The 12,390-nt window shown below is 28.1% G+C and overlaps 1 protein-coding gene across 1 annotated transcript; it reads left to right on the top strand.

Annotated features, from left to right (window-relative positions):
• Positions 1-9,110: 9,110 nt before the first annotated feature.
• Positions 9,111-10,235, top strand: LOC136092078 (uncharacterized). Its single transcript, XM_065819798.1, has one exon. The coding sequence runs from the start codon at positions 9,111-9,113 to the stop codon at positions 10,233-10,235; it is 1,125 nt and encodes a 374-aa protein (XP_065675870.1).
• Positions 10,236-12,390: the final 2,155 nt, after the last annotated feature.

The following is a 12,390-nucleotide window of genomic DNA, read 5'->3' as shown; positions in this document are numbered from 1 at the left end:
CACTTATTTTATAAAATACAATATTATTTTTGTTCTATCTCCATTTTTTATATAAAAATATAATACAAATTAGTATTTTGTATATATATTGTATATATTGTAGCAAGGTAAAGAACTGTTTGGCATATCTCTGTTTTATTGGAATAAAATCTTACTTTAACTAGTAAAAAAACTTTATAAATGCAATATTTATAAAGTTTAATTATCTAAAGTATGTACCAAGATTTTTACAAAAAAATAAAACTTTGGTTGAAATAAGCTCCAAGAATATATTATCCAAAATACATTTCACAGTGAAATGAATTTCAAAGATTAAATTCAGCAAGGAAAGCACATCTGGTTAATTCATTAAAAACAACAGTTTCAATAAGAAGCCCATTTAACACCATAACATAAACATAAAACATAAATATTTTGACATATAAATAATTTTTTTTAAAATACTATTATAAAATGTTGTCTACAGCAGGCATATACTTGAACATACTTTGAAGGTCCTTAGCTTTATCATTAGAAATTTGGGCACACTGGTTTAAGACAGAAGCAATTGGTACAACTGCAAGAGGTCTTGCCACAGCTAATGAAGATCGTGGATTGTTAGGAAGACGCTTAATTTGTACTTCTGAACAAACATCAGTAAATGACTTTCTGTAGTATATATGATCTGAAAACTCTGCCCTGTAAACCAGATGCTTTGTTTGGGTATAGGGAACAAGGTTATAATTAAAATAACCTGCAATAGCTGAAAAATGCTTAAAATCCAATCTTTTCATTTGGTAGACAGAAAAAGGATTTCTCTTTTGAATATTAGCAATTGCTCTGATTAAACCAAGTGGACAAAATATTTCAAGAGGAGCTAGTGCTCTATCAATTTAACTATGTATATTGTCAACCTCTTGTATACTAGAATGCCCTGATTCACAGAACTTTTGCTCTATTACCCTGATTTTTGGGTAACGTATCAAAAACTCACGTAAGGCAATGGACATGTGACTATTTCTATTTTGAGGCACGCAGGAATCAAACCATAGTATGAGTTTATTAACATCTGGGTGGTCAGCAATTATCTTCTCTAGCAAGCATGTTACACTACTTGCAAGGTCATTTCCTGCACGACCTGAAATGCCTTCATGCCAAAGCATACAATAACCTTTTTTATTTTGGGAGCAATGCCCAGTTAAATTGTATCGAGTGGTATCGAACCGATACTGATATTATCGGCATTATTATATAAGCGATACCACGCGATACGAGACCATTCTTCTCGGTATTGACTTATACAATACCGATAATCTAGTGTCTAGCTAAAACGGACGTTTTAGCACAATAAACAGTTTTAACAGCTATGAACTGAAAGCGCATAAACTGAAAGCGCGTATTTTTAACAGCTATAAACTGAAAGGGCAACCTCATTTTCGAGTTTTTTATGGGGGAGGTGATTTAGAATACCGCTACTAACGTATTTTTGTAATAACTTTATATATTATTACAAATACTCTATGAGCTATTTATATTTAATATATGTTACATTTGATATATAATGTAGTATATATGGTATTACATAAATATTTGTACCATCTGTAATTATATAATGATTAAGCCATTATATGTTGCATGTAACATGTATGTGTCTAAATATATATATATATATATATATATATATATATATATATATATATATATATATATATACATATATATATATATATATATATATATATATATATATATATATATATATATATATATATATATATATTTATATATATATATATATATATATATATATATATATACATAAATAAAACATTACATAATACATTAATAAAAAAACAACATCTTATTTCTTTAAACATCTTGGTTCTCTGTTATATATATATGTATATATGTATATATATATATATATTTATTATTGTTATTGTTATTATTATATTATTTTTATTGGTATTAGTTTTAAATTAAGTAAATAAATAATGTATATATATATATATATATATATATATATATATATATATATATATATATATATATATATATATATATATATATATATATATATATATATATATATATATATATATATATATATATATATATATATATATATATATATACATTGCATTACATATATGATGTTTCGTATGAACCTAATAATATTGCATCATCGATTTCCCTCTCGGTGTTGTTTGGCTAAAGTGATAAAAACTTCAACTGTAACCTCAATTTTCTCATTACTTTTGATACAATTATTTTTAATATTAAAAAAAAATGATGCAGCAAAGGCATATAAGCATTAGTTAAGATTAATTAACAATTTTCTTATTACTTTTGATGTTAATATTTTTATCAAGCCTAATCTTTTAATAAATTATATTAAACCTAATGTTTATAAGTTCATTGTTTATTTATATTATATTTAATAAGGAAGTAGTTGCCTGATACGTCTTATCAACATTTAAGTAGAAAAAATGTGAGTTTATAGACCAAAAAGAACTTGAAAATTCAACTTCAAAGGCTGTAAGTTTATCGCTGTAAGTGCAGCGCATTATCACTTTTAAATGATTTTAGATGCCACTTCGATTTTCAAATATTAATCAATTTGGTTACTTTATTTAACAGAATAAGTTATGGTCATTATTTTCTTTGAAACAAATTCACTTTGAACAAGGCTGCATATAATGCAAATCTAATTCCTTATGCTTTTATAAATAGGTTTCACTCTAACATTATACAGCATTATTTACAAAAGAACAAGACATTAGACCATTCATCAGCTTTTGACCAAGCAAGATTTTAAATTTAGATCAACAAATATTAAACTTATACATTCAATCAACTATACTTATCTTCAATAACACTGGTAGTTAAAAAAAAACTTTCTAATTTTTTTTATTTGCAACTACTCTTAAAATTCAGGGTGGTTTCTCCTGTGCCACCATCCCAGCCTCAATGAATTCTTTCTTCCGAATCAGCCACAACATCAATACAAATAATAAATATACAGTAAAAGGCTTAATTAACAGTGGCAATACAAATGAAAAGTTTCATTATTAATAAACTTATGGGTCTGTTTAGTTCAGAAGTTACTTTAAAAAAAAATGTTATCAAAATAGCATCACTGTTTAATTAATTTATAACAAGAAAAAACTGACCCTACCTTAAAAATGATGGTGCTACAGGTGATAGGTAATTTTGTTTATGTTTTTAGAGTTGCAAGATAAACACAAAACAAAAAGTTGCAAAAAAAAAAGAACATTGTTTTTAAAAAGTGCCACAATATTTACAATAATAATTTTTACTTATATTTCTGTATTTACAAAAATGAATGAAAAGGTATTTTTTTGTTTTAAACTTTAAAAGTTCGAACTATTAAGAGAAAAAAGTTCAAACTTAAACATTGGAATTATTGCATAAAATTCAAGCGTTCCAACTCAAACATGTTTGAACTAGTAGCCCTAGAGGTAATAGTCAAAAAAAAAATCTGCCTCAATTTAGAATAGCTGCCATTGATGCTAGAATAACTTTTAACGAAGGAAAGTGTTTATTTTTAACTGACAAATTAAACTTTTTCAGTTGCCATTTTTTATATGAGTCATTAAAAGGTAATTCTCAGAGTCTCTTATTATTATTTTATTCACTTTTATTTACCTTTTAATTTTTACATTATTTTACTTTATAGTTTCATATTTATCATTTTACAATGTTTGTTATGTCTTGTTGGTGTTAATTCAAATCACAGTTCATCTTTAATTTCTTCTGAATTAAACAGTTCTTCTCAAAAGGAATTGCAACTGGTAAAATAACTTGTCACAGCCCGGCTGGAATCGGCAAGATTAAGGATACAATTCAGCCAGGGATGCAAAGTTCCATCGATTTTTTGGGACTCCGGGACTCCGGACTCCGTGCTCAAAAATCATGGACTCCTTGGACTCCGACTTCGGACTCCGGACTCCGAATTTTTTTTTTTTCTTTCTTAAATTAAATAAGGATTTTTATTATCTGGAGTTTTTATGTATAAATGCCAGAAAAGTGATAGGGTACCAGTAAAATTTTTATTATGAATAATAATATATATATATATATATATATATATATATATATATATATATATATATATATATATATATATTTATATATATATATATTTATATATATATATATATTTATATATATATATATATATATATGTGTATATATGTATATATATATATATATGTATATATATATGTATATATACATATATATATGTATATATATATATATATATATATATATACATATATATACATAAATATATACATATATATACATATATATGGCTGAGGAATTTTTTTATTGTGGGCATCTTCAATGCATCATTCACGGCTAGCTGAAAAGTGTGGACAGCACATCTTTGAAGATGTATAACATTCATTCTACCGGCAACTCCACGTGCCAAGACTGCTGCCGCATTGTCTGCTTTATTTTGACCAACTTCGTCCAACTCATCAGTTTCAACTGAAAGATCGCTTTCGTCATTTTCGATTTCCTCAATGGCGTTGATCCCGATGTCGCGCACCAACTTTATATTCACCGAAATATATTAATTATGATTTCAATAGTTAACTGAAAATTTAGTGAATATACGATTTTATCAAAAAAGTTTATTGTTTAAATGTTTTTATTTAAAATATTAATTTTAATATCAATTTAATATACAATGTTCTTCATTTTAAAAAAATATAGGTGAATTTTAAAATATGTGTTACTCACTGCTGCGTTGTCAACACTGAGGCCTAAAATTATAATTTTATTGATTCCAAACTTATCTAAACACTTCTCAATAGTTTTTTTAGTGTATTCCGCCGTTTGTTTTCCTTTCGTATCGATAGTGCCAAGATTGATGACAACAATTTCATCATTGTTTGAGTATTGCACATTTATACCGAGTTAGTGGCGCATTAGTCCTAGATGTAGAATCGACTTTTAGATAAATTAGCATTTCCGATGATTTGTTTTTGATTTGTTCGCGATGCTTTTTGGCAAGATCACTAATTTGAATTCTCATTTATCTCTATTCATTTTAAATCCAAAATGAGATGCAACTTTTCGACAAAGCATTTTTGAATAGGTTTTCGATCAAACGCCTATAGAAATTGTTTTTAGAATAACACATTTTTGTAAAAAAATGGCAAAAAAACATATAATTTTTTAGATTTTTTTTGAAATTACTTAATAAATATTAACGAAAAAATAATTTGTACCTGAAATGAAAGAACTTCAATCAAAACCAGCTGGTTTAAGGCTTCTAAAAACTCATCTTTTGCTATGTGCAAATTAATTTGCTGCGGTACAAAACACTTTAATATGGATTGCTGTGAAGTGCTACCTTTGATGGCTGTTTGTGTTTGCTTCTTATTCTTTTCTTCTAATTGTTTTTCAAATTTTTCTTTTTCTAACGTAATGACGAGCTCCGCGTGTTTTCTAAATAAATGTCGTATAAGGTTGCTAATGCGCGCTTTTGCGGCACAAGTAATTTCTTTACCGCATAACTCATTACTTTTACTTTTTTCGGGTACAATACATTTGAAGCATACTACTTTACATCCATTCAACATTTTATTTGTACGATGAAAATGTCTGTAGATCGTATCTGATGCATAGTTAGCGGCCATTACTAGTCAAGATTGTTGCTCACGAGTAAACAACAAATATTATTATAAATAAAAATGTTGTTATTGCAAGTTATTGTGAACATGCAAAGTATTTGCTCTCTGTTATGCTTCACCAAATTAATTATCTGTATAACAACTCTCGAAAACATCGTTAGGAAAGTTGTTATGAACTGTTGAAAGTTACTAGTCAAGATTGTTGCTCAAGAGTAAACAACAAATATTATTATAAATAAAAATGTTGTTATTGCAAGTTATTGTGAACATGCAAAGTATTTGCTCTCTGTTATGCTTCACCAAATTAATTATCTGTATAACAACTCTCGAAAACTTGTTATGAAAGTTGTTATGAACATGACTAGTTACGAATTGATGACGTTAGTAGTTTTTCCGTCAAAGGAATTGTTGCGCAAAATAATTTTTATTTATTTGTTGACGTATTTTTATAAGCCTTTTTTTGGCTTCTTTCTAATTTAGATGGTAGGTTTTTTACCATTAGCCTAGATCGTTAGTTTGGCTCAATAGCGCAAACTTAGAGACATTGAATTTTTTTTTTATTGCGTATAATTAATTTGTGAGTTAAATTTGATAGCTTTTCGTATCTAAATCATACCCCTTTCATTGCAATTTTTCAGTAAGCGTTATTAAAATAAAAAATTTCATTTTTTTAGGAGAGTAGGCCGAAAACCAATGTACATAATTATATTATCTCACAACATTTCGGGTTTAAATTAAAAGAAATAATTTTTTTCTTAATAAAAGTAGTTACAAGTTTTATCTATTTATAATTATAGTTTCACACTACTTAACAGTTTTAAACAGTACTTAAACAAAACACAAATTCAATCGACAATTATTTTTAAAGAACTTTACTTTGGTAAAATATTCCTTTACTGCTCATAAACTAGTTCTTCATTTCTAATCGACGTTCTTTCTATGATAAATCTAAAAATTTAATAATAACGGAAAATTTAATAATAACTTAAGCAAAAAAATAAACTTCAAAACTAAAATATCATTTATTTTTAAATTTGGTACATATTGAAAAAATTTGAGCAAATAAATTCTCAATCATAATATTACCTACAGGTCTAGCCAGGGAGCAATTTTTTGAGTAAAACGAGGAGGGTGAGTCCTTCAAAAGCAACGAATGTCTTATAAAAAATATTGAACTGTAAGTCAAATGTTAACTCCCTCTCTTTTTAGAGGAGGGGGCAACAACCCCCTTTCAATACAACCCGTGAAATTGCCCCTGGGTCTAGACAATTGATGACGAGGAAATACTTTAATAAACAGCTCATCATAAGTACTTTCTTAATGGGATTAAAAAAAAGATAAAACAAACATTAAGGGTTTCATTAGCAGTTTTATATTTAAGAAATATAAAACTTATAATGAAATATGATGAAAAATTTAAACTTAAAACACTTTATTTTCTTTAACTAATTTTAACAAAAAAAAATTATTAAACAAACTGTTTTTTTAACAAAAAACCTATTAGATCACAATTGCGACAAAATGCTTTTATTTTATATTTTCTGAATAAACGTCACATAAACAATATCAAAAGATAATTTAAATATTCTAAACGATAAAAGTTTTGGTTTAACTTAAAACTACTGAACGGGTAGGCAAAAGGCCATTTCGCACGTAAAATGCGAGCTGCGTAACGCTTCTTAACAAGGCGCGACATTCGAACCTCTGGCCAGTAAATATATTTGTTATTCAGGTGTGCTTCTCTGATGAGTCTATGCTGGAAGTCATAGCTGAGAGGGCACGATTTGCTGTGGAATGAGATGAAGAGGGAAGTTCTCAAAACTGCATCTACTAACAAAAGAGAATTAACTGAAAAAGTAATTAATACATGGCACCACAGTGATCGTATTCGTCGTCTCTGCGTGGAATTATCGGTATTATCGATATTATGTCGTCGCGTTTCAGCCATTCTAAGAAATAAGGGTGGACACACCAAATATTAGGCAGCAAACTTAATGATCTTTCATGATGCTTCTATATTAAAGTCTTATTTAAGTCATTTTTAATGTTTTTTTTGGATTGTAAAGTTATTCTTATTGTTCTATTTTAATTTCTTGCAATAAATGTGATAATTCCAAATTCATTGGCCAGCACTGTATATATCTGTATATATATAAGTATATGTACATTATTTTCATTTTTTTTATTTTCTTTTAAACACCCAGTAATAAAATTACAGTTAAAGTAACTTATACTATTACAGTTTATAGTTAAATTACGTCAAGAAAGCACGGTTCTCCCAATCATTAGCCTTTAAAGCTAATAACTAGATGGTTAGTTCTATTTTAGGAATATTCACCTCCATCAAAGTTTTAAATGTTTCTTTTTGTTCTTTTAAATTCCATAACTGGAACGATTCTTTTAATATTGCTATAATCTCAGCTTGCAGTTCTTCTTGAGGTAGTGTAAATTTAATTTTTTTCCCTTCTATCATGTATTGAAAGACGTTTAAACCAAGAGTTTTACATATAAGAAATCACTTCATTTGTAATCAATTTTTTATTTTGTGTTGACTGTAATTGATTAATTATCAGTGAGTAACAAGTTTAATTTTTCATCAGCCTGATAAATAGATTAGCTTTATTTCGAATTAGAATAGTTGAAATATCCTCTATTTTAAAAAAAGAATGCAGGTAATTTTTACTATATTTTGAGATACCAAAAAATGATTTTAAAACTGCTCTTCCAACGGCGTCTATGTTTCGAAGGAAATTGATATCAAAGTTGCATAGTTCAAGGCCATATATAAGCTTTGGCACTGCTAAAGTGTTGTATAAATGAACTATTGTAGACGACTGGCAATAACGAATTTCACTGTCAATTAGAGCTATTGCAACCGATTGAAACTCAGTTATATGTTCATTTAGATTTATTTTTTAAAGTGTTGCAATTTTCTTGTTGTTTTTACCATTACCCCATTGGAAACCCAGATGTTTTAACTTATTTTGGAGACATATATAGCTTCCGTTAATTTGAAGAACGTTGTTCGGAATCAAACTTTTACCAGAAATCAGAAATTCCGTTTTTTCAGTGTTAAGCTTTATAAAGTTTGATATTACATATGTTTGAAACCTGTCATAGTGCTTAATGGTTTCGCTCAATAAAAATTCTGCGTGGAGTGTAGAACTGTTTTTTTTTAAACCAAGCTGATGGAGATGGCTATCTATTATATTAGGACATAAATGCAAGATTAGATATTCTAGAAGTTTGATAAAGGTAGGTAAAATGCTAATTCCACGGTAATTATCCGGATTATTAAGAGATTTTTTATAGACCTTTTCATAAATAAACGTCCGCATAATTCCAAAACGAGGCTTAGGTTATACCGTTTGTAAACAAAAAATGTCTTCTTATAAAAAACCTATAAGAAAATCATCTGGCAAATAATGTGCTGCCTATAATTGCTTAAATCGAAGCTATATTATGGAATTTGGAGAACGAAAGGCTTCTGGCATTAAATTCTTTCATTTTCCGAAAGATAAAAATGAAATTTCTCTTTGGTGCAACTTGATAAAGCGTAAAAATGGTTTAGATAGTTTTAATGTTACTAGCTCATCATATGTATGCTGCTCTCATTTTAAAGCGCAGGACATTTTAAAAGCTGCTGGAGGTACTAGATGCACTTTAAGAAAAGGTGCTAAACGATCACTTCATAGCTGGAATAATTTCAAAGCTAGTGAAAAGGAAAAAAAATCACCAGGTTATAGACAATCTCCCCAAAAAAGTATAGATTTGCCTGACAATGATGTTCTTAACAAAACAAGCAGTAGCTCAAATAGAGATCCACTCCTTTATAGAAAATTAAACATGAAACAGTTGCAAAATGAAAATAAGAAAATAAAAGAAGCAATACCTAATGATGAAAATAAATTTGTTGAGCATGTTTTCTCATGTAATAAAGAATTAAAACATTACACAGGATTTCCAAATCGAAAAACATTTGATACAGTTTTTATATATCTTGACCCTGGAGAAAATGGAGAAAACTTTATCTTATTCTATAGTAGGCATTCAAAAGAAAATGAAAATAGGGGGAGAAATCGAACTATGTTACCTTTAGAAGCATATTTATTAACATTAGTGCGATTAAGAAAAAATTATGATATTAGACATTTAGTATTTCCTTTTTCAATAAGTGAAGGAACTGTAAGAAACACTGTTATAACATGGTTGAACTTTATGAACATAAAGCTGGGTAGCCTTAGCATATGGCCTTCGTTAACTCAAATAAAACAAAATATGCCTCAGTCAATGAAGGATAAATTTCCCAATGATAAATGTATCACTGATTGTGTCGTAATAAAAGTAGCTGTGCCTCAGTCATTGACTGAACATAAATTGCTCTATTCTGACTATAAAAGTCACACAACTGTAAAGATTTTAGTTGGCATTGCCCCAGGAGGTGGTTTTACTTTTATATCTGCTGCTTACCCTGGGAGTATATCAGATAAAGAATTAACCATTAAGAGTGGACTTTTAAATCCAAATTTATGGAATCACGGTGAAGAAGTTATGGCAGATAGAGGTTTTACTATACAAGATTATTGAAGTCCACTCGGAGTTAAATTATTCACTCCATCATTTCTTCAAAATCGCGAACAATTCACTGAAACAGAGGTGATACAAAGTCAGCAAATTGCAAGTGAGCGCATTCATGTTGAGAGAATGATTCAAAGACTAAAATGTTTTCATATATTCGATAGAGTTATTCCTCTAAACATGATTGGTTCTCTCAATCAAATAGTTACAGTGTGTGGAATTTTTTTACTAACTTTCATGAGCCTATTTTAAAAAACGCATAGAAAGTAATGGATAAAAATGTGTTGAGACAATAAAAAAAAATGTAACATTGAATTTAACGTTTATATATATCATAAATAACTACAATTTTTTGTCATAAATTTATAAATGCATAAACTTTAAAATAGATTCTGCAAATTTCAATAAAATATTCGTCTTCAAACTAAAAATTGTTGTTTATTTTTTCAATTATTTCGTCCAACATATAGTTGAAGTAAAAGTCTAATACTCTTTTCCTTAAAGTCCCCCAATATACTTTGTCATACGTAATACGATCAATAACCAATCCTTTTGAAGTGTAAAACACAAAATCACACCATGTTTGTGTTGTTAATCCAAGTTGCATTTGGATTTGATCATAATAACTATGGTTTTTGTTTATTAAAATTTTATTACTAGAATTATCAAATATTATAGATGGATTTTTCGCTTCAAAACATATATCTTTTGGGTCCAGGTTACAGTATTCTTCGCTGCACTTAATTTCTAATATTCCACAACCATTATCACACCTTACTTTCCTATAAGATGATGTACCCAAAACAAAATTTTTTTCATCAAGTACCAAACCTCATGGTTCTACATCTAGTTTATAGCCAGAGGATTTCATAAAGTTTTCATAATATTTTAACGCTATAGGTTCATAATATTTACCATAGGAAAATTTATATGAAATAATATTGTTTAGCTTAGTTTTGTTTTCACCATGGACAAGTTTGTGTGCCAAACTTTTGAGTCCTTTTGGAGATTTGTTGTCTAACTTATTACATAAAGATGCAGTGAATTGATTCCTTCTGTAATCAAACCATTTTGTTTTTCCATCCTGTTCCCTTGTTTCTTTTCAATTTGAACTAATATTTCTTTTACTAACTTCATATTTTCTAAAATGTTTATTTTTTTATTACAAAATATTTTTTCAACATAACAAGTTATAAAATCATCAGTTTCATTAAAAGGGAATGTAGGGTATTCAATGTATTGAACACTGTCTGAATTTTTTAAAGGTGCAGGTAAGTTGTAGTAAACATTGTAACTAGGTGGAACTACAGCACATTGATAGCTTAATACAGAGCCAAATGGGACACTTCCTAGACTTGTTTTGACTATTCCTTTATTTGATTGATTTAACAAATTCAACATATGCACTTTAACATCACTGTTTAAAAGATTCTTGTAAAGCTCATTTATTTTATTTTCATTATCACTTTTTCTGTTTAAATCAGTTCTAGTATCATGCAATGATGATTTAATTGTGGCGAATGAAGATACTTTTCTTTTCGATAAATTCTTTTTTTTAATTTGTGGTGATATAATTTGTAAGTCACTTATTGGTGTTTTATCAAATCCTTTACGACTTTGTGGTGTTGACCAAGCACAAGTTCTTTATGTACAGGCTTTAATATTTGGGACAGTTTTCAGTTTTACAACTACCCATTTTGCAACAAGTTTCATCATTGCAAATGGATGTGAACAAGTTCCAGTTTTTCCTGCTGTGCATTCACAAAATGCATACGTTACTGATTCATCTAATTTTTTAATAGCAATAAAAATCCATCTGTCAATTTTTTTCATGCTAGCTGCACACACTCCTTTTACACAAAATAGTTCAATACTTTGTTTTGAATGAATTAAGGATAGATCAATGTATTGTTCTTCAAGAAACATTTCTCCTCTAGATAAATGTTTTTTAACTTTTGTAGATTTAGGAAAAAAATTACTATTTACATTTAAAGCATGTGCATCAATTTTCTCAGCTGAAAACGCAGGAAGTCCCTCTAGACACTTGCTCCATCCAATTTTGGAATTCAAACTTAACAGCTCACATTTTAAATTTTCAGGCAACATAGGAAATGTTTTTATACTTTGTATTTTTATATTTATACCCATCAAATATGCCTTTTTT

This window comes from Hydra vulgaris, chromosome 15, assembly GCF_038396675.1.
Source record: "Hydra vulgaris chromosome 15, alternate assembly HydraT2T_AEP".
Taxonomy (NCBI): Eukaryota; Metazoa; Cnidaria; class Hydrozoa; order Anthoathecata; family Hydridae; genus Hydra; species Hydra vulgaris.
The sequence above is the reverse complement of the archived record's forward strand: the minus strand, read 5'-3'. Positions and strand labels throughout refer to the sequence as shown.

What these genes read in the sequence shown, in the direction of transcription:
- LOC136092078 (XM_065819798.1), top strand. Translation starts at nt 9,111, where the DNA reads ATGGAATTTGGAGAACGAAAGGCTTCTGGCATTAAATTCTTTCATTTT.